The sequence below is a fragment of the Chlorocebus sabaeus genome, chromosome 25 (genome assembly GCF_047675955.1).
Source record: "Chlorocebus sabaeus isolate Y175 chromosome 25, mChlSab1.0.hap1, whole genome shotgun sequence".
In the NCBI taxonomy this organism is placed as follows: Eukaryota; Metazoa; Chordata; class Mammalia; order Primates; family Cercopithecidae; genus Chlorocebus; species Chlorocebus sabaeus.
Window position 1 is genome coordinate 26423060 of NC_132928.1, and position 21487 is coordinate 26444546.

Here is a 21487-nt window from a genome sequence, read left to right on the forward strand (position 1 = left end):
GGAGGCAGTCCCTATACACCAAAAGAGCTCTGGATGAGGGTTAGGTGATTTGGGGACAAGCAGAAGAGTGGCTGACTTCACCAACATTGGTTTTCCTGAATCTGGGACATGAATCACTATAGGAGAAGCTATTTTCTTCCTGGCAGGTCAGAGAAAGGAGGCGTCAGTCTGCCTTTTCCCCAAACTTGACTTTAGGGTCAATGTATATTCCATCCACCCATCATGTTCATTTTTATAGGGCTGGGATTACTAAAGTGAGGCAGAGGAGGAGAGAAGGGAAAGGGATGCTGGGAGCAGAGCTGGCAATGCATGGTTAGATCTGTTCTGCCCCAGAGTCAAGATCCACACAACCTCCCTTCCCCACAGCCCAGCAGAAGCTCCACCCGATGGTTGGGGCAGGGGACATTCCCCCTGCCCTTTGGGCTTAAGGCTACCCAGAGGCCATCAGCTCTCTCTCTGGCTGGTCTGCCTGCACCTCTTATTGGGCAGGGGCTTAGAGTTTCCCCATCCTCACCCTTGGCTCAGAGCTCAGGGATGCATTTCTCTCTGGGTCTTCCCAAACCCACATTTGGGATTCAGCTTATGCCAGGGCCTGGAATCTCTACCTCAGTCTTCCTCCTCCCAGCCTCACCATCCTGCGGGAGAATGGGGTCTTCAGTAGCCCTTCCCAGTCCCTCCCTGTCCCCAAGAGAATGGGGACAGGAACCGCAGTCATGGTGATGGGTTGGAAGAGTGATGATGCTGGGGATGCCAAAACCAGCTGCCAAACCATTTGGCACAGCCAGATGTGGAAAGAGACCCTAAGGTTGAATAGCCCAAACAGGGCTGCGTCTGAAATGACCCTTTCTTAGAAGGATCATCCCAGCCCATGGCCCAGGATCCTGGTCTTGGTGGAGGCTGCGGTGCAGACCAGGCTGGGTCCAGAAGAGGAAGGGTGGCTTCACATCCACCCTGGGAGGCCCTTCTCTCCTTCCCCCAGAATCCCAAGTGTGGACAACCTGGGTGCCTCCACAATACCAGGAGACCCCAGCCACACCCACCAGACTTACAATGGACACACGGTGGGACTCTGGGTAGTGGGGTGCCGAGAGGGTGGACGAATATATTCTGAGATCCAGGGCAACCGTAAAGTCACGGACGAGACTAGGAGCCGCGGAAGGAAGGGGAACGAGCAGGAGGGGTCAGGGCCAGTGGAGCCTGTGAAACCCAGAAGGAAGACAGCCCTGGGGGCCGTGGCTAGTCCCGGAAGGCGGAGAGCATGTGTCCGTAGAGATAGTGGGAGTGAGCTGAGGGAGAGAGAGAGACAGGCATCACACTGTGAGACAGGTTGCAGGATGTGTGCGGCAGCGGCAATACAGCATGCTCCAAGCGCAAAGCGCCCCGGGCCAGAAGAAGCAGGAAGGGACAAGCCGGGCAGTGCTGGAAAGCGGGGCTGGAGCGGCAGGGCCAGGCCGGCAGCCAAAGGCAGGTGCGTGCGGCCGAGGGCCAGCAGCAAGGTGCCTGCGTCCCTGGGCCTGGCCCACTTACCCCGAGCCACGGGCACACTCCCCGTCAGACCCCGGGCGGGAGGGTGGGGGGTCAGCAGGAGTAGGTCCGAACCGTGGAGGTCTCCAGTCTCTGCGCCCCCGCCGTCCCGGCTGGGAGAAGTCGGCAGCCGCGGGAGAACACACAGAGCGGCGGGTTAGTGCGCGCACACGCTCCCCGCGGGGCGTTAGTGCAGCGGCAGCCCGAGAGCGCGGGGCACCAGCCTCGGCCTCGCCCCTCTCCACCCGGCCCGGCCCCAGGGTGCCAGGAAGGAGCCCGCGCTCGGCTGGGCCTCGGCCATGCCCAGCCCGCCTGTTACTCACCTTCAGGCATGATCTTCTTTGGCGGGGCCGGTGGGGGCTGCAGGGGCCCCAGGGTGGACACACGGAAGCCCGCCGGGAGGGTCTCCGCCGAGGCGCTGAGCATGCCGCCGCCACCGTGGTGCTCCCGCGGCCGGAAGCGCTTCCTCCAGGAGGGCGCGCGGCGGAACACCTTGTCATCCCCCTGCACCGTGGGGAACACCAGAGGCCCGAGGGCCTGTTGGAATTGCCATCCTCACGCCCTGCCTGGAGGGGGCCAGTCGCAGCTGGTTCTAGGGGCACCACTCCCACCCCTTTGGAAAGAGGGAGCGAGGTCACTTCCTCTTTCTAGCCTTGAGTCTTCCCATCTGTACAGTGAATGGGGAAACCCGCGACTCTGAAATTCCCTGTCTCCGGGTGGCGGATGGAGGGAGTGTGTGAGGGAGAATCTTGTTGGGGTCTGCCATCCTGCAGTTGAACTGTTTCCCAGCCCACCGCAATCTTCTCCAAGTGGGCTTGGCATGACCATTCACCTTTCAAGGCATTCCTCAGCCTCAGCCCATGGGAGGTGACAGCCAGTCCCTATATACGCCATCCTGTCCTTCTGGGGCCTCCGAATGGCTGTATGCCAGTATGCCGGAAGAGTACTGTGTCGGGCGGGAGTCAGACACCTGGCTCTGCCATTTTACTGGCTATGTGACCCTGTACCAGATGAGTGACCCCTCTGAGTCTGTTTCCTCATCGTTAAATTGTAATAGTAACATCTGCCCGACCTGTTTCTCAGGCTGCCTATCACTAATGGGATCAGATGAGATCACCCTGTAACAGGGATGGGTCGGGCAGCCCACCAAGCAGACGCAGGCTCCTCCAAAGGACATGGCAGGCAGCCCCCCTGCCATCTGTCCCCCACACCCATGCCAGCCATGTCTCCAAAATAACCATCTCTGCCACAGGGCACCCAGGACCCCAACCCTACAGGATCCCCCTCTGCACAGGCCTCCGCACCCCACACTTAGAGCCTCCATCACCCTGCTTGGAAGTCATGCCCAATCTCCCTCCACCCCATGTTCTCGGAGCTGATGCAGGCAAAGTGGGACTAGCAGGAACAATGGACATTCACCCGCCTGTTCTTGCCTCAACAACCCCTCCCAGCCCTGGCCCCCTAGGGTTTGTTGTGCGTGCCCTGAGTGTGTCAAATGCTCTGATAAATTCTCAGCACCATGTACCTCTCTGTCACAGCACTCATCCTAGTAGCACTTTTATATGTATTTATGAGATTATTTCATTAATACAGTCATGCACCACATAATGCTTCAGTCAGTGATGGACGGCATAGACAATGGTGGTCCCATAAGATTATAATACTTTTACTGTCCCTTTTCTATGTTTAGATATACAAATACTTACAAATGCCAGCAGTATTCAATACAGTAACAAGCTGCATAGGTTTGTAGCCTAGGAGCAACAGGCTATACCATACAGCCAAGGTGTGCAATAGGCTATACCACCTAGGTTTGTGTAAGTACACTCTATGATGTTCACACAGTGATCAAATTGCCTAATGATGCATTTCTCAGAACTTATCCCCGTGGCTAAGCATCATTAAGCCATGCATGACTGCATCTCTTTTCTCCTCCTTTTCCCACCTCCTTCCTTTCTCCCTACCTCCATACCTTTCACTTTCTCTCTCACTCTTTCTCCCTCTCAAATTCTATGCTCCATGGGGCAGAAACCATAATCTTTTTTGTTCCAACCAACGTATCTCCAACCTCTGGGCAATGCCTAGGATCACATTAGGTACTCAATAAATATTCATTAAATGAATAGGTGGCAGCTGGCTGTTTATGCAGGAGTCCCATTCCTGAGTTTGTCAGGAACTTGCCTTGTCACTACTATCCTCCCCATGATCTTGCTCTTACCCTAGCCCAGAACCTCTTTTCTCTCTCCCGCCTTCCCCTTGTCTCCATTTCCACCTTCAGCCAACCCTAAGGACCTGTTTCTGCATTCCTCCCCTGTTCCCTAATAGTCAGATGTTACTCCTTCCCGCTCCCCTCTTCCTTACTTCCCTTCAGTCCTCATCTCCATGTACAGGGAGAACTGGATACTACCCTTAAGAGCCTTGAAGCTTCAAAAGGGACACTAAGAACCAAAATCGGCAGAGGGTGTGGTTGCAAGAGACAGCTGAAGGTTGCTGATGATGTGCTAGACAGCTGGACAGGAAGCAGTCTCCTTGGACCCCAGACCCTCCCCTCAACCCCAAATCTTACCTTATTCCCAGGACCTGGCTTCTACTCTACGCTTCCCACAAAAACCATCCTCTCTAGCCCACACCTAGTTGCATTCCCAAAAACTCCACTGCACAGCTCTGTGTACACCCCAATGTCTAATCAATAACTCCACCCAAGTGTCTGGGGCCTGATAGGTCAGATAGCTCCACAAGCTTCCCAGAGGAAGTGGAACAAGGGAGAAGAGCTCAGAAATCAGACTCGCATCTGTTCCGGGCCTGCTCTGCCACAGCAGATAAGTTCCCTCTTTGAGCTTCAATTTCCTCATCTGTAAGATGGGCATCATAACTTATCTCATGTGGTGACCATTACCATAAAGTGAGACATCGTCATCACTAACCACCATGCCTGGCACAATACCTGGCACAGGGCAGGCATTCAAAGACTATTTTTGTAAGGATTGAAGGACTACATAGCTTCTAAATTAGACAGCACCACACTACTAAATATACGGGAGTCATTTCTCCAGACAGCAACAAAGAAAGCAGAGATCCTAAGTGCATGTGGAATTAGTGGGAGGGTCAATACCACAGGGGCATTAGGAAAACAGAGATCTCTCAAGAGTTGCGACAGCTCTGGGTTGGGGTGGGAGGGCTGCCAGTTTATCCCCTTTAAGGTATCTAAATGACCAAAACAAATACTTATATAAATATTTTTTTCTCCCAAACTTCAAGGTACCTCTGTGAAGAAAACACTTCCACAAACATTCCTGAGAGTACCCTGTGTCTCCCTGAGGCAGAGCAATCCTTCTACAAAGGTGGATTTTAGCCCTGTTTTAAACCCTACTAAGAAACAGTGATCTGACTGAAGATGGAGCAGTGAAAAACACTCTGGGCTTTCTTTTAACTTGTTTGGAACCAAATCAACTAGGGCAGACCTGACAGGCAAGGGCAGTGATAGGAAAGTGAGGAGGGAGGAGGAAAGGAAGAGGAAGGGAGGAAGAGGCGGTGGGGGCCAAGGAGGGGCTATGACCTCAGCAAACCAGTGCAAAACAAAACAAAACAGCAGGATGCTTAGGTTGGCATCTCAAAGGGGACCATAGCTCAGAATGCCCTCAACTCAAGGGGAAGGCCTGATGAAATCAAGTGCAAGGGACTGTTCCTTCAGTGACCAGGAGGGTGGAGAGAGGAAAACTTTAACATGGTGTGAAGGTAGACCAGAGGGTGAAACTAGGGAAACCTGGGATGGTAAAAGCCCGAGCGTGTGTTTAGCTGTGCAGACTGCACTGGTGAGCAGGAGAGCAAAACCTGTAATTTAACAACCTCAGCAGGGATCTGCCTCCACACATCCACACTCCTGAAGGATGGGCTGGAATCTTACTGAGTAGGCTGGAGGTGTGCTGAGCTCAGCACTGAAGAAATACGGTCTGAGACATCAAGAAAAAGGTGTGATCCCAAAGATATGGCCCTTGGGGAAAATCTTTGATCCTATGTGGATAGGAAGGCAGGGCATAGAATTAGAAGATGATGGAAGTACAACACATGGGCCTTCAGCTTTTGCACAGGAGTTTCACAGAGACTTCTCCACAACCTATTACTACCCCAGACAAGTTCTTCTAGGGCTGGTCCATTTCCTCAACCCCCTGACATTCATCATCCCCATCCCCTCTGGCTCTCCTCCCTTAGACTAGCCTTCCAACAATTAGCCCAGGGAAGGCAGAACTCATGAACTTTAATCCAATTAAGATGACCAAATCCCCAAGGTTCCTAATTCATGGCCAGGTACTCACGTCATCCAGCTTCCGGTCTGTTCCCAAGGCCAACAGGTTATTGAACTCTCTTTCCATCACCTGGCGTGCCTGGAGTCCATAGAGCAGGAGAGGGAAAGGTGGTAAGGGCTATAGTTAACTACCTTTATGCCATCTTTCACCATTTTCCTAGGGTCCAAGGGCAGAGATACAAGGCTTCAGTGCATTTAGCCTGTTAGAGGCCTTTACACACCTTTCTGAAGCTGCTCCTTCAAGCAAACTCATAAGTAAAGCTGTAAGCCTAGGATTCTTTCATATACAGCAAATTAGAAAAACATAATTTTTTTAAAAAAGTAGCAGCCTTGGCAACATAGTGAGACCCTGTCTCAAAAAAAAAAAAAAAAAAAAAAAAATTCATTAAATGGGCGTGGTTGTGAACACCTACAGTCCCAGATACCGGTTGGGCAGGAGGATAGCTTGAGCCCACCAGTCTGAGGCTGCAGGGAGCTATGATCACACCTGCACTCCAGATTGGGTGATAGAACAGGACCCTGTCTCTAAGAAAAAAACAAATAAGTAGGATCATAGAACACATAGATAAAGAGACTTCATCTAGTTGGAAAAAAAAAATTGTCTGAAAGGGGAAAATCGTGCCTGTCTTTCTGGAGGGGTACGTAAGCATGTAAACCATGGATAACCAGAATGTGACTGATTTGGATTAAATAAATATATCTGATAAGTTTTCACATCAAAAACTTAAAATTAGGAAGCCTGCTCAGCTATGGATATTGGTTGTCCCTGGGCTGTGTACATACAGACTTTCTTTAGGCCTCCCAGGAGATTAATTCATTCACAGTTTTCAGAAATGCCAGAAACAGAAAAGTTTTCAAAACTGCTACCAGACCTTTTCTTTTTTCTTTTTTTTTTTTTTTTTTGAGTGAGATAGTGTCTCATTCTGTTGCCCAGGCTGGAGTGCAGTGGCACAATCATGGCTCACTGCAGCCTTAAACTCCTGGGCTCAAGCAAAATTTCCGCCACAGCCTCCCCAGTAATTGGGACTACAGTCATGCATTACCAAACTCAGTTAATTTTTTAAACTTTTTGTAGAGACTGGGTCTCACTATGTTGCCCAGGCTGGTCTTGAACTCCTGACCTCAAGCAATCCTCCCACCTTGACCTCCCAAAATACTGAGCATACAGGCCTAAGCTACCACATCGAGCCATTTTTAACCATTTTAAATGAGGGATTCCATATTGGGTCAGACACTACTTCTTCCAACAGCTCAATGACTGGGTCAGGAAATTAAGAAAGGTTAGAAAGCCATGGAGAGGTGTCCCTGCTGCTATTTACAGAATTATTGCTTTCCTCCAAAACTGAATGCATTCGAGATAGGAAATCAAAGAAAGAGAAAAGTCCATTTCTGGGTAGAAAATATTACGCATAGAGTTCCATAAGGACAGTCTGGGCCAGTATTGGGAACATAACATTTTTAGAAATGATCTGAAAGGAGAAGCATAGTAAATTTCAAGTATCCAAATGACACTGCTCCTCTGGGCAGTGAAAGGTGAGGAAGACAGGTGTACATTTCAGAAGCATCTCACAAAGTGATGTGAGTGGGTAGGAAAGTGGCAGATGAGGCTTGTCCAAAGTGGGCAAGTGGAGAAAACTGCACTTGGGGGAGAAATCCAGGCTTCTCTTGAAGAATGAAGGGATCTGTCCTATCCGTTTTGACTGGCTGGGGTGGGGGTGGGGGGTCACTGCAGAATGCCTACAGGACACACTGGCCCTGTACACTGCCACCACCCCTAAAAGGCCAACACACTGCCCAGAATTACGAGACAACACAGCCCTACCCTCACTCGAGCCAAAACGTGTCTGCTCCCAGAATAGCCTGTGCAGCTCTGGTGGCTGAATTTCAAAAGAGATCTGACAGCTGCAAACAGTCCAGACAAGGGCAGCTAAAACAATCAGGGGACAGAGGCAAGTCTATATGAGGAAAGCCTAAAAGAATTAAGAACACTCTGTCTGGAGAGACAAAGGCTTGGGCCCAGAGGCAATACAATCAGAGTTTATGAAATTATAAAAGGTGAGAACTGGTTAAATACAAATAGCCTTACCAAACCTAAACTATTAGGAGGAGGTAGTTCCTTCCCCAGGGGCCTGACAGGGGCATTCTTAGGACAAATAAAATCAGGAAGTACTCCACACAACAAGCAGCACTTCTAGAATCTATTACCCACAGGAAGTTAGAAAGGCCAAAAATATAAATAGGTTCAAGAAAATTTAGATATATTCTTAGATGACAGCTCCATAAAAATGATGAAACGTAATTTCATGAGATGTTTAATCATTTAAGCTGTTGACAGAGAGCCAAAGCCCAGGCATGGAGAGGCTCTGGGCTGTGTAATTTGGTATATTTCGCTTTTTTAAGCCTGGGGGCCCAGGAGCAGATCCCTAGGGTGGTAGACAAAGGTGATATGGGCTCTCTGGTCCCTACGGGCCATGGGGCTCATTCCCCTCTAAGAAAAGTCAGATCAGAGAAGCAGGATGAAAAGGAAGGCTCAGTGTCTCAGCTATGAAGTGGGGTTAGGAGGAGATGGAGGTACCCAGGGCAGGATGGGGATGTGCATTGTAAGAGCACACTGTGTGCCAGGCCCGTGCTAGGTGTGCTCTGTATGTGAAGACCATGTGTTCCCATGAGGGCTTGCTTAGGCACAGGGGACCACTTAGAGGACAACTGAGGACATTGCAATCCCCTCTGGCATAGGCCCTAGAAAAGCTCCCCAACCCCAAGATACCTAAGCCTTTGTGTATGAGGGAAAGAAAGAGAGCAAGTAAGGGAGACAGGGAGAGACTGAGGTTGACTGATTAAAAGGCTACCCACCTGGGTGTTCTGTGTGGGGATCTGAAGGATCAGGGCCAGTGTGTTGTGGTCGAAGTTCTCGTCCAGGGCCAGCAAGGCTCCATGCACACCACTCTCATGCAGGTTTCCGGCATAATCCCGGAGCCCAATAGACTGAACCCAATGAACCACCTGGTCGTTGGTCCAGACTAGCACATCTGGAGTGTGGGGGAAGAAAAGGGATGGGAGAAGATACTACGTTTCATCAAGGACCCTCCGAGGACAGAAGCAGAACTCCCTAAACCCAGAGCCCCAGTCCACCCTGCTCTCTGGCTCCCACCCCATCCCCAACTTTCTGTATCTTCTTTCTGTCCTCCCTGGAACCTGGGCTCCTGGGGAACCAACCCCCACTCATTTCATCCCTGCCAGTTTACAGGACCTGGGGTCAGGCCAACAGGCTCTGAGCTTTCTCCCCAGAGCCCTTGCACGGGTCATCCCCCTGTCACAAGCTGGAATAGTCTTCATATTCTTTTCACCTTCAAGGTCTTCTCTAAGATTTGCATCTCCCATCCAACCCCATCCAGGTCACCAAGTTCCACAAGCACACCAGTCTATAACACTATCCCAGAGGATTCATTGCATTTGTCCAGTTAGTGGCTGCAGTCTGGTATGTGGGGTGGAGGGAGGGGATTATAGCCAACTTGGCATGGACCATGTCTCCTCCATCAGACTGGGAGCTCCCTAAGGTGAGGCTGCATCTTCCTTGTCAGACTGGAAGATTCCCTGAGAGACAGAATGCCTCCCCTCCACTTGGCCCAAGGCAGGGACCAGCCAAGCAGGCTACTCCTGCACCCTCTCCAAGCCTGATGAGCTTACCCTTGATCTCGTGCTGGCTCTCCTCTCGCCTCTTCTCCAGCTCCTTCCGGTCATAATTCAGCCTCTTCAGACACATGATGCCATACTGAAGACTGGTTCTGCAGGCACACAGCCCCTGAGCCAGAGCCTCAGTGGGGCCACACTCCCACGCCACCTGTCTCACATCCAGCACTAGCTACAGCACGTCCAGACCTACTGCCTCCAGCACAAAGAGCACCCCAGCCTCCCCATGCTCCTCCTTCCCCAGGGGCTTGCCTGCGAACCATCCCAGGGTTACTCCCTTTCTCTGTCTAACCCATATCCTCCCTCTCAGTCAGGAAGCGGGCCTGGATTGATGGGGAAAAAGTTCTTTGAATGAAACCAACATGTCCCTCTCTCCAGGCACTGGAATGACAAAGACCCCTACCACCTGCAAGTGAAAGAAAAAGCAAAAACAAGATACCCCTTTGTATCCCTACTTCACTCAGAGACCTTACAACGGCCTATAAGATACTCCATGATCTGCTCCGCCACCTGTCTAACAGCCCCTTCAGCCACTCTCCCTCTTTCTCTCTCTGCTGCAGCCACACTGACACCCCTGCTGCTCCTCAAACACAGCAGGCTCACTGGGGCTGCAGGCCTCAGGGCCTTTGCACTGGTGGCTGCCTCTGCCTGGAACACTCCTCCCCCAGTCGGCTGTGTAGCTTACTCCTTTTGTCTCCATTAAGTCTTTGCTTAAATGTCACCTTCTCAGTCCAATTCACTAGTCACACTGTTCATCAGATTTAAAATTGCAGTATCACCATTACCACCCCTGGCCCATACTCCCAATCCCTCTCACCCTGGTCTCATTTTTTCCTAGCATGTTTTGTCTATTAACATACCATATATTTATTATTCCTTGACTGTCTCTTCCAGTTAGAATATAAGCTCTATGAGGGCAGGGGTCTTTGTTTTGTTCACTGATCCTAAACCCCTAGCACAGAGCAGGGATTCTACAAATGCTTGATTAATTAAATGAAATAATTAATTCACACAAATTACTAAAAGCACTTAAACAGTATCAGGTGCAGAGCAAGCATTCAGTAACTAAGCCAGACACAGAACCACAGATTCTGTGGGTCAGAAGGAACCCTGGAGGCCATTGGTCCACGCTCCCACCTAAGGCAGGAGTCACCCCTGTAGCTTCTTTCAGAGTAGTCACTGAGCCTGTACCTGAGCGCCTCCAGGGACAGTGAACTCATTACTTCTCAAGGCAGCTCATTCCCTCTTGGAAGAGCTATAGTGTTCTTCCTTCCACGAACGCTACCTTGTCATTCAGCTTCTCTGAGTTTTTCCATCTTTACAGAATTAGAATGGAAAGTCCCTCCCAACTCTGCCTGCTTTTGACTCTTATTGAGGGCACTGCTTTGTGAGATTAAATTGTGCAGCCTGCTCCCTCCTTTTATCCCCTCACTTCTCAGCAGGAGGCTCTTCTGCCTAGAACAGAGCTCAGAGACGCCACTTCCAGGAACCCTTTTCTGGCCCAAGTCACCCATGTGTTGTTCAAGCCGCTGGTTTAAGCCTTGGTCCACTGTGAACGGGCATGTGCACACACAGCTCATGACTGGAAATGCCTTCTGTCTAGTTTCAATCTCACTATAATTTCCAGTCCAGTTCCTTTTTTTTTTTTTTTTTTTTTTTTTTGAGACGAAGTCTGGCTCTGTCGCCCAGGCTGGAGTGCAGTGGCCGGATCTCAGCTCACTGCAAGCTCCACCTCCCGGGCTTACGCCATTCTCCTGCCTCAGCCGGAGTAGCTGGGACTATAGGTGCCCGCCACATCGCCCGGCTAGTTTTTTGTATTTTTTTTAGTAGAGACGGGGTTTCAACGTGTTAGCCAGGATGGTCTCGATCTCCTGACCTCGTGATCCGCCCATCTCAGCCTCCCAAAGTGCTGGGATTACAGGCTTGAGCCATCGCGCCCGGCCCAGTCCAGTTCCTTTCAAAGTTGCTGCATACCATGGCAAAAATATAAAGCCCTTAAAGTTAAGTCAACCTGGGTTTGGATGCCAGCTCTGCCCCTTCCTAGCTGAGAGGCACCCAGCAAATGTGAGATGGGGTCACACCTGTCTTGCAGGTGACAATAAATGCAAGGGCTTAGCCCAGCCTTTGGGAACATTACAGGCACTCGTTAGTGGCAGCACTATTAGGGTGACATTTATGACTATTGTGCATGCTTGTCCTACCAAAACAGGAGCTCTTCTAGAAGACCTGCTCGATAGAGCACCATGTCCCAAGGAAAAGAGCTCTGAGTGGGGTGTCAAGAGATAAGGATTTGAGCCTCATTCTGTAATCACCTGGCTGGGTGACCTGATGGAAATCAACCTCTATTGAACTTGTTTTCCTTATCTGTAAAATAAGGTTTTAAAATATCCCTTTCTTATAATAATTATGATTTAAAAGAAATTTTAAAGACGTAAGAACATGCTTGTGAAATGTTACATGGAATAAAAGCAGGTAGACACATAGTTTGGTGGTGAGATGTGAAAATGCTTTAGAAACTCTGAAGTACTCAAGATTCGGAGCTGAACCTAGAACCCCACGTTCAGGCCACAGTTCTCTCCTGGGGATGGGGCAGAGGGGCTGGGGGGAGGATTTCCACAGTCCTGGCTGGGGCCGGGCTGACAGATCCTGTAGCAGCCCAGGCACATCCCGGCTTGGCAGGGGAACAGCTCATCTCTCCCCAGCCCTATCAATCACTGAGAAGGGGACAGGTGCAGCTGGGTCTGGCAGCCTCCAGGCAGAGACAAACGATTCCCTTTCAGCCCTGGCTGATTTGGGTGGGGGCGGGTGCAGAGGAGAGGATGCAGTCTTCCCTCACAAGTCAGCCCTCATGCTGGGGTCAGATGGGCCAAGGGTTCCAAGCCAGGAGGCTCTGTGCAGAGTGGTGCCAAGAGCACTGGACTTGAGTCAGCATACCTGGGTTCCCCTGTACTCTGCTATCATCCCTGAGTGACCTGCGTTACTGCTCCTCCCCATGCCTTAATGTTCTCATCCACAAAACAGGCACGCTAACAAGATCCCTTCCAGATTTAACTTTCTATAAGATTTCTGAGTTGGAGAGACCACAGGACATCCACAGAGCCCTGAGAGAACCTTGAAGAGCCCTATTCCTGGTCTTACTATCCAGCCAAGACAAGTCTTGGCTCAAAGAGCCACCCACACGACTTGAAGCTGGATGTTAAGAAGGACTTCCTAAAAACTGCCAACTCCTAGCACCATGGCCACCAACTGCATTCTCCAACACAAATGCCTGCTGGGACCAGGCAAGTAATACAAGTGAGAGAAGAGGCTGTGGACCCTGGAGCAGGCCCACCCATCCTGAGTGGACTCCGCTCTTTAGCTCCAGCTGGTTGCTTCCATGCTAGAATGTGTTGACAGAGCTTTCAAGTTTTCAAGAGAAGCCAGAAATCCAGAATTGTATATAAAATCTACTGTTTAAATACTGGCAGCTCAATCTGAGTTGTTAAGATATATGTGGGCCAAACAAAAACAAGTCTGTGGGCCAAATTCTGCCCACGGGCTGCCAGTTTGGGACCTGTGCCGCAGACACTTTTGAACAGAAGATCTTTTCAGCAAAGAGGAGGAGAGGACTGGATGACATCCTATAAAAGAGGATGTGAGCCCAAAGGAGAGAGGTTCCGATCTGGGATGTCAGCAGGGCAATGGCCCAGGAAGATCTTCCCCCTCAACTTGGAATGAGACACCTAAATTGAACACTAGGTTCAGTTTGAGTCTTGTGAGAGTTAACACAGCAAATTCAGCAAGTGCAAAGACAAGCAATAAAATTCAGACCTGGGGGAAAATCTCAAAAGAGATGAAGGTAAAGAAAAATGACTTTTTGTGTCTTTAGGACTAGACATAATGACCTAGTCATTATAAGGACAGAAACCTGGTCAATTTGAGGATCAAATCCTCAAATTACAGGATGTGACAAGGATTTGACAAGGGAGACTTTCCCAAGGGGGAGACCTGTTGCCATTCAGAACAGGCCACAGAAAGAGATGAAGGCACCTCTCTTCCTGGAGGCAGACCCTCAGAGCTAGGGGAGGCCCCCACGAGGGAGGTGGCCCTGGGCCCCAGCCGTACTCACCGATGGAAGCTGTCCACCATCTTCAGGTGGACCCGCAGGTCCTTCTTGGTGAGGTGGTCCAGCATGCGGGCGTCCACCAGGCACTCCATGAAGTAGCTGCGGTACTGTGGGAGCCCCAGGCTAGGCAGCCATTCATTCCCAATCCACTCATGGTTCATGTCCCCATAGGCCAGGGTCTAGGGAAACGAGATGCAGAAGGCTATTATGGGGGAGGAAGGTAGAGCCGGCAGGCTGAGGCTGGTATAGCTGGTTGGGAGATGCATGAATCCATCCTCCACCCATGAGGGAGGAAGGGTATTCCAATACAATTTCAGTTTTATCTTCAATAAGGGGGCTGGTAGTGGCGGGAGGTGGGGATTTTAAATGGAACTTTATAAGATCTCGAAATGATACAGTTCCACTCACATATCAATTATCTACACTAATGAACAGAAGTAGCTATCCCGGCAGCAGCTAATATGAAATCCTTCCTGTTGACTCTGGATTGCATTTGCGGTATTGTGCGGCAGACGTGCCTTCCTGATTCTCAGTGAGCCTCAAGCCCGCTGAGCCCAAGGGAGAGGCTGTGTTACAGAGGACCTGCAGCGTGGCAAAGGAAGCCTGTCTCACTCCGGGACAAGGTTGGTTTTATGCAGGAAGCAAGGAAGTTAAATGTTGGCAGAAGATTGAAAAAAATAAAGGATGATGGCCTGTGCCTGAATAGCCAGCAGCGCTCATTCTCTAAGGCCTGAGCCTCTGCTCCGAGAATGCTCCAGGTCCTCTGTTGCTTTCCCACACACACCCTGCCGTGTGGTCCTGCAGGGCCTGTGCCATGTGGACGTCGCCTCCTGACCTGGGCAGGGTGTTCCCTAACCACCCATCTTGAGAACGCTTCAGTTTTCACAGCAACCCTACCTGACTCTTTCCTTATCCTTACTTGATGTTTTTAGATGGAAAAAGTCTATTTTGTTCTCTTTTAACAATGTAATAGCTGATACACACAAGACTATATGTAACATGCTCATTATGAAGCATATAAATGAAGTTAGCAACAGTGGACACCAACCAAGCTAAGCAGCAAAGCATTACCCACACTGTACTGTTTGCACACTGATGCTCGCTGTCACCACACGTCTCCTACTGCCCCTGTAAAAGGGAACCACTATGCTGAGTTTTCTGTCTATTCCTTTGGTTGTAAAAAACTGTTTTACACCTTTTACAATCATCCATGTATATTTCCCTAAACAATATATGATTAATTTTGTTTGCTTTTGAGTTTTGCTATCAAATTCCACGCATCTTTTAGGATCTGCATTCTTCATTTAACATCCTATGTCTCAGATCCCCCCAATCACCTCTGCCAAGGGTGTTTTATGGCATGAATGATTCAGCCAGTCTCCTGCTCGTGAGGTTTTCCCTGAGCAGATATACACAGTGCTGCTCCCTGCTTCATTCTTCTTCACAGCTCGCATCACTATCCAATATTGTCCCTTTATTTGTTTACTTATTGAGACTGTCTTTTTTATCCCTATTGACATGGTTTGTTTACTGATATTATTCCTTTATTTGTTTACTGCCTCCATGAGGGCTTGCTTTCTTCACTTCTATATCCAGAGAGTCAGGAAAGGCCTAATCCCTATATTTGCTCAATAAATGTTTGCTCATGAAATGGATGAAAGACCTTCGCTCAGTTCACCAGAGTGCCCCTGAGCAGGACAGCGAGAGGAGAAAGACTCACACTAATCTAGGTCTCATTATTCCCAGGAAAAGGGTGAGACTGAGGAGAAGGGCCAGGGATGCAGGGGCTCCTCACCTACCACCCTGAGAAACCAGAACAAGCAGCTAAAGGGTACTGGGTGGGGGGTGGGGTGCACTCTGATGGGAGCAGAGAACCCGTATCCAGGGCTTTTCATGTGAAGAAGGACTCAGAGATTCCTGCTGGGGAGAGAACCTACTGGAAGAACATTGTCTTGAAGTTTTGGGAGCTGGTTCTAGACAGGGGAGGGAGTCTTACCTGAGCCCAGCTGCCCTCCTCACTGTCCTAGCAGGAACAAGTGCAGCGTGTTAGGGGAAACAGGCAAAGTCAAAAAACCTATCAGCTCTACCCTAGGCCCCATCAAGGAGAGGAAAAAGATGTCCCAGCATCTGGCTGGGTGACTGGGGAAAGCCTGTTGGGATGATTAAGAGAGAACACAAGGTTGGTGTGTGCACCCATGTTTGCGGTGAGGCAGGGCAAAAGTGTGTGTGGCAAAAACACACATCTCCCAGGTCTGACTGGGAGCCAGGCAAGATGCACAGCTCTCCCAACACTCCCCATTCCTCCACCAGGGAGGAAGCACAAGGGCAGAGACCCTGTGGCTCAAGTCCATAGCAGGGCAAAGCCCTCCCCAGCCCAACTCTCCTCCACTGCAGCACACCAGCGGCCCAGGGCAAGCCTGTGACCTCCTGGGAAGGACACGTACAAACTGCTCCCAGCCTCACCCCTCTCCCGACAACCCTCTACCCTAAGAGCAGATCACACCTCAGGGATACCAACCTCACATGAGATCGATGGCAGCCCACTCTGACTGCCCACAGCCTTTCCCTCATCCTTGTGGGGGTCATCAGACCCAACCCCAGGCCCAGGGCCAAAGGCCAAGGGCCAGACTCACTGTTTTAGTAGATGTTTCCAGAGTTTCCATCTCTTCATGGGTGACCCAGACATTCCCAGAAGACTGTAGGCAGAGAGGAAACCCAGCTGGTCCTGGGTGTGGGTTCCCAGGATCCCCATCAGGCTGGGAGCCCAAAGGACAAGGACAAAGCTCCCTCCCCGAGTCCTCCAATGGGCCCAGCCCACAGCTTGCACACTGCCTAGCTCTGAGCAAGTGGACAGCAGAAGCCACATCTCTGTTATCATCATATCCACGATGCTTAGCACAGTTCCTGGCACATAGGAAGCACGCGATAAATGTTTCCCGGATGAGTAAGAATGCACAGTGCTGACCTGGAATGGGGCTGACCCAATCATGGAGATGGCCAGTAATGAAAGATTCCACCCCAGGGGCGGCGAAACAGTCTGCATTCTTGTGTTGATTGAGGTTAGAGGACCAAGACAATATTCACAAATGCCCTCTTCCCTTTGTTTCCCCCAACCTGGCAACCATATAAAACCCCAGAAAGCCCATCCTGGAAACTGCCCAGAGACCTGGAAATTTTGGCAGAGTAGGGATGGGGAGATGGAGCCCCATGGGTGGTATGTGAGAGGCAGGGAACCAAGGCTGCTGGGATCCTCCTAGAATCAACGTCATATCCTCCTGAAGAGCAGGGAGAGCCCTTTGTGAGGATGGGAAGGAAGGGGCGGGGCTCAATGCTGCCATCTTCCCAAAGCCCAACAGGAGACCTTGCAAACTCTGTTCCAGAACCTCTGAAAATGTCCTGGGCAAGGGAAGGGCCACTCACAGTCCTGGAGGTGGGCGGGGCAGAGGGGCTGGTCAGTGACACCATCTCCTGAATGGCCAGGCGGAGCTTGAGCCGGTGCAGGGCATTGCTGATGCCGATCTCCCGCTGGATCTCTGTGTCCGACAGAGCGGACATGATGGCACCACTCTTGACGTTGGCCCGGCAGGCTGCCACGTACCAGGCAGGCATCCCCACCCAGAGCTGCAGACACCGGGCACAGGGAGGTAATTCAAGGCCTGGGCCCTACCACCAAGAGTTTGGCAATAGCAAGGGGCAAGGGCCAGGCCTCATCCACTGACTCGAATAGCAAATGCAGACCTTAGGAATGTGGAGGTCCTCAAATCCTCACTCTCTCATTTTACAGATTAAAAGTAGCATCAACTCTGTCCTCTGACTGGTATGTGTGTGTGTTGGGGAGGGGGAGGGGGGCTAAATGCTAGGTATGGCACATGTGCACTTGGCAGAGAAGAAACATACTATAAAAGTTCTAGGCCATCACCCCTCTGCCCACCCCAAACATCCTTCCCTCCAGACCCCTGAGTGGACTCCCTTTGCTCAGGCTTACCTCCAACCAGGAGACCACAGTAGGACCATCCCACTGGGCAAAGGGCATTCCTTTCCTGCGGGCATCTTCAAGCAGCTGGTGTCTTATAGGAAGAGGAACAACAGACTCACTAGTTCTTCCTTGTCTCTTAACTGTTCTTGCTCCAGGGACCACTGGGCTGTGCAAGAGCTGGACACCCACAACCCTTGCTCCCCACCCTGGACTTCCTCTGCTCTGCTCTTCCTTCTTCTGAAGAAGTATGACAAGAAATGGGGCAGGAACACCTCTCCACCCCCAGAGGGCGAGGAGCTCTCTGTTTGCATGTGACCTGACATTGACTTAGATTTCAATCTGCCCTGCCAGAGACCCACAGGACCCAGGTCACTCTCCCATAACCCCCTTGCCTCCTTCTCCCTAGGCTTATCCTAAGAACCTCCTCCCAGCCCTGCTGTGCCCATATGGACCAGGCCAACTCAGTTCAGGAAGGGCCTTGCTGGGGTCTGGGTCCCTGAGTTCAGTTTCACAGCAGCTCAGGGGAAGGGAAGTGCGTAGGGGGCTGGGCCCCATCCTGGCAGAATCTGGCCTGTGGCTCTTACTTCTTCTTTAGCCGCCGGTCCTTCTCTGCCTGGGTCCCCAGCTTGGCAGGCACCATAGGCTCCTGCATACTGAACTCGGAGTCTGTTAGCAGAACTACAAGGAAAGAGATGCGTGTATCAGCCAACCCCTCTGCCTCTCCTCCCTTGCCTGGATCAGGGGTGGGGAACAGAAGCAGCAGGAGGCTCCTCAGCAGAGGACAACCCATGGTCTGACGGGACCATTATTCCTGGAGCTTCTGCTCAGTGTCCCTGCATCCAGGCAGTCTCAGAGAATGGCATCAAGCAGGTCATCCCCAGTTCAGAGTCTCCCTGGGAGCCTCAGCCTTGGGGGTGTTTTCCAGCCAGATGGACCCAAGTTATCCCACCCTAGAATCCTAGACAGAACCTGTCCTTCCTCCAAGCCAAGGTGCAAAGGAAACGCAGAGCCCCAAACACAAGTGGGCTACAAGGCTCAGAGAGAAGGATGACCCTGGCTTGGGTCAGGGGTGGGGAAATCCACACACTGAGAGCTGCATCTCTGGGCCTCCTTCTCTGGGTGCATTCACTTGCACAAAACCATAAAGGGGAACATGCAGAGTTCTGTCTTCTATTAAATATTTCCTTGAATTGATGCTAGAACCCTACAGAATTCATGGCCAGAGGCAGAATCTTAGAATTCTTTTAAGCCCTGGTCACCCCCACACAGTACACAGTATGCAACAAGTGTGGGTAACCCAGAAACGAATCTGAGGTGCTGTCTCAGTTTTAGGTGCCAGCATGGTGTAGAGAGCATCGGAAATCATAAGGTTTCACCCAAAATGCTTCTTCCCCTGATCAAACCTTTCAGCTTCCCCTGTCTGTGGCCAGCTCCACAACTCCCCTCACCCCTGTGGACTGGGGAAAGGAGCTGGACTTCATTCTCTGGGCTGACACTCCCATATTGTGAGCAGACGTGGCCATGTTCCTCCTCCCTGTTCCCAGATCACCCCTTTCCTTCACACACAGACCTCTCCCCGTCTCAGCGAATTCCTCTTTCTCCTTCCTCTTTCTCTGACCTCCTCCTCTCATGCTCTCCCTCCTCCTCCTCCTCCTCCTCAGCCAGCTAGCTATCTTCTGATTCACATCTTCCTGAGGTGCAGAAAGGTCTAATTATGCATTGGGGTCCAAAGGTTCATTTATTCTAGTTGATGAGTTCCTCCCCTGCACAAAATTCATCAATGCTCCCACTGCCTCAGGGGAACTTTTAAACTAAAACAGATGCTGCAAGGCCCTTACAGCTGGCCCCAGCCTAGCTGTCCAGTCCCATCTCCCCACTCCTCCCACCCTCCTTCTTCTCAACTCTGAACAGGCATAAGTACATACCAACCTCTCACACCCACAAACCTTTGCCTTTCCCAGACCACCCCCTTCCTCCACACACAGACCTCTCCTTGGCTCAGCTAATTCCTATGTGGCCTTCACACTTTAGCTCAGATGTTGCTACCAAAGGAGGCCACCCCTGTTGTCCCCATCATTCCATAGCCGAATTCTGAGTCCCACAAGCACCCTGGGCACATTTCTATCAACAGATTGTTCTGGAATTGTCTCTTTACTTCTTCCTTTTCATTAGACACTGAACTCCTTGAAGGAATGAACTGTTGGTCAGCACCTGTTACTAAGACATACAGCAGTTACTCAATAAATGTTTGTGGAACAAATGGCTGAATAGGTAACAGAAAGAAAAGGTGGAGGAACAGGAAAGAAAAGAGAAAAGAAGAAATAGAAGAGAGGGGGCAGATGAAAGCTAACATTTATTGTGTACTCACCACATGCCAAGTATGTACTAGACCTTTATACTATCATAGAGGTGATAACGATGTCACACTTGCCTAAGAGCTTCCTTGAATTTAATGTCTACAAAGCTATAACTAGGTGTTACCACATTTTGAGTCCCAGAGGCCAGATGTACCCAGAAATAAGTTCTAATCAAAAACTGACTCTTCTAAAGAAACAACCAAGAGATTTCTCCAGAAGGTCCCAAGCACAGTACATCAGAAAATCTCCAAATTGAAAGAAACCCCAGACGCCCAATCTTTCACTCAGCACAGGAGACCTTTCCACAGATGCCAAATAAAGCCATCTAGCCAATTCCTGACACTTGTAGAGGCAGAAGCTTACCCCCTCATAAGGCAGTCCACTCCACCATGAATAGCTCTAACCGAAAACTGCTTCTGCGGATCTGAGGTCACCTGCCTGGGGCTTCCCCCAACTGGTCCCTGGGATGCAGGCAGAGAAGGCCAGTCCAAGTACACCTTCCTGCTTTTGATGCCCCAATGCCCGCCCAGACCTCCATTAGGAAGGGGACAGAGACCATGGCCTGTGGCTCCATCCCGACTCAGCTGGATCAGCCTGCCCTTCTCCTTCTTCCCAAACAGGCGGCCAATGGAAGACTTGATGCCCTTGCGCTTGGCGCCCTTGTGCAGGGAGTCCTGGCTGCTGCTGTTGCTGCTGCTGGGGTTGCTGCCCTGATCCTCCAAGGCACTACAGGGTGACAGCCAGAAGGGGACAGAATAAGAAGAAACATACTTAAGTGACAGCAGGAAAGATGGAAGTTAGACCTCAGGAAGAACTTCTATTAAGTGTCAGAACTGGGATGGGGGCAAGGGAGACACAGGAACTCCCTCCCCTGATGGTGTTTCAAAGAGAAGTAAGACATTCAGGAAACTGGGACAGGGGAGATGCGGTCCCTGCTGAGGCAGAGGAAGGGAGGAGAGGACCCTGCAGATGGAGAGACTGGAGGTAGGGTCTGCTCCACTTACCTCTTGCCTTCTTCCTGGCTCAGGGCTGGGTGGCCAAGCTTCTCTAGCCGCAGCGTCCTGGGTGAGGAAGGAGGAGAAGTCTCACATTTTATGGTGGCTTTATCCTCTCGGTTCTCTTCCCGAGACACTGGCGACTGAACAGACAGTGGAGCCGTCAGGGGATAGAGGGAGAGATCTCGGGCCTGTCTACCCAGCCCAGAAGAGGTGGAGGAGCGTGGAGAAATGCGGTGGGGAGGCCCTGGGTGCCTCTCTGAGTTCAGACTCAGACTGAAGGGCCCTGGGGGAGGAAGCCGAAAGGAAAGGGCATGGGGGCAGCGAACCCATTAGTACCTGGGCCATCAGGCAGCACTCACCAGCAGCTTCCTCCTATGCTTTCTTAAGTCACTGGGCTGCAAGAGAGAGGGATGGGTAAGCTTGGACTTACCCTCTCCGTGCCCTAGAGCCAACCCCAGGGGAGCCCAGTAGTCTTAGGATGAGAAGATAGGATTCAATGCCTCACACAGGCCCAGAGAGAATATCACACCAGAG

The 21487-nt window shown here is 50.9% G+C and overlaps 1 protein-coding gene across 8 annotated transcripts in view; it reads right to left on the reverse strand.

Moving 5' to 3' along the window:
• PPFIA4 (PTPRF interacting protein alpha 4) overlaps positions 1-21487 on the reverse strand; it is a 53962-nt gene continuing 32475 nt past the window's right edge. For 2 of the 8 annotated variants that reach the window (XR_496482.3, XR_496479.3), the window contains 15 exons: positions 21313-21348; positions 20960-21093; positions 20512-20681; positions 18183-18276; positions 17608-17689; positions 17043-17243; positions 16256-16318; positions 15619-15645; positions 13626-13801; positions 9515-9612; positions 8681-8856; positions 5838-5906; positions 1848-2028; positions 1528-1637; positions 1178-1286 (listed from right to left, as the gene is read on the reverse strand). Coding sequence is in view for 4 of the 8 variants with exons in the window: in XM_073011629.1 (XP_072867730.1) it covers positions 1237-1286; positions 1848-2028; positions 5838-5906; positions 8681-8856; positions 9515-9612; positions 13626-13801; positions 15619-15645; positions 16256-16318; positions 17043-17243; positions 17608-17689; positions 18183-18276; positions 20512-20681; positions 20960-21093; positions 21313-21348 (1557 nt within the window). In the remaining 4 variants the exon portion in view is untranslated. Of the gene's footprint in view, positions 1287-1527; positions 1638-1847; positions 2029-5837; positions 5907-8680; positions 8857-9514; positions 9613-13625; positions 13802-15618; positions 15646-16255; positions 16319-17042; positions 17244-17607; positions 17690-18182; positions 18277-20511; positions 20682-20959; positions 21094-21312; positions 21349-21487 lie in introns of all 8 variants that reach the window. The other 6 variants (XM_073011629.1, XM_007988896.3, XM_073011630.1 and 3 more) reach the window with 4 other exon arrangements.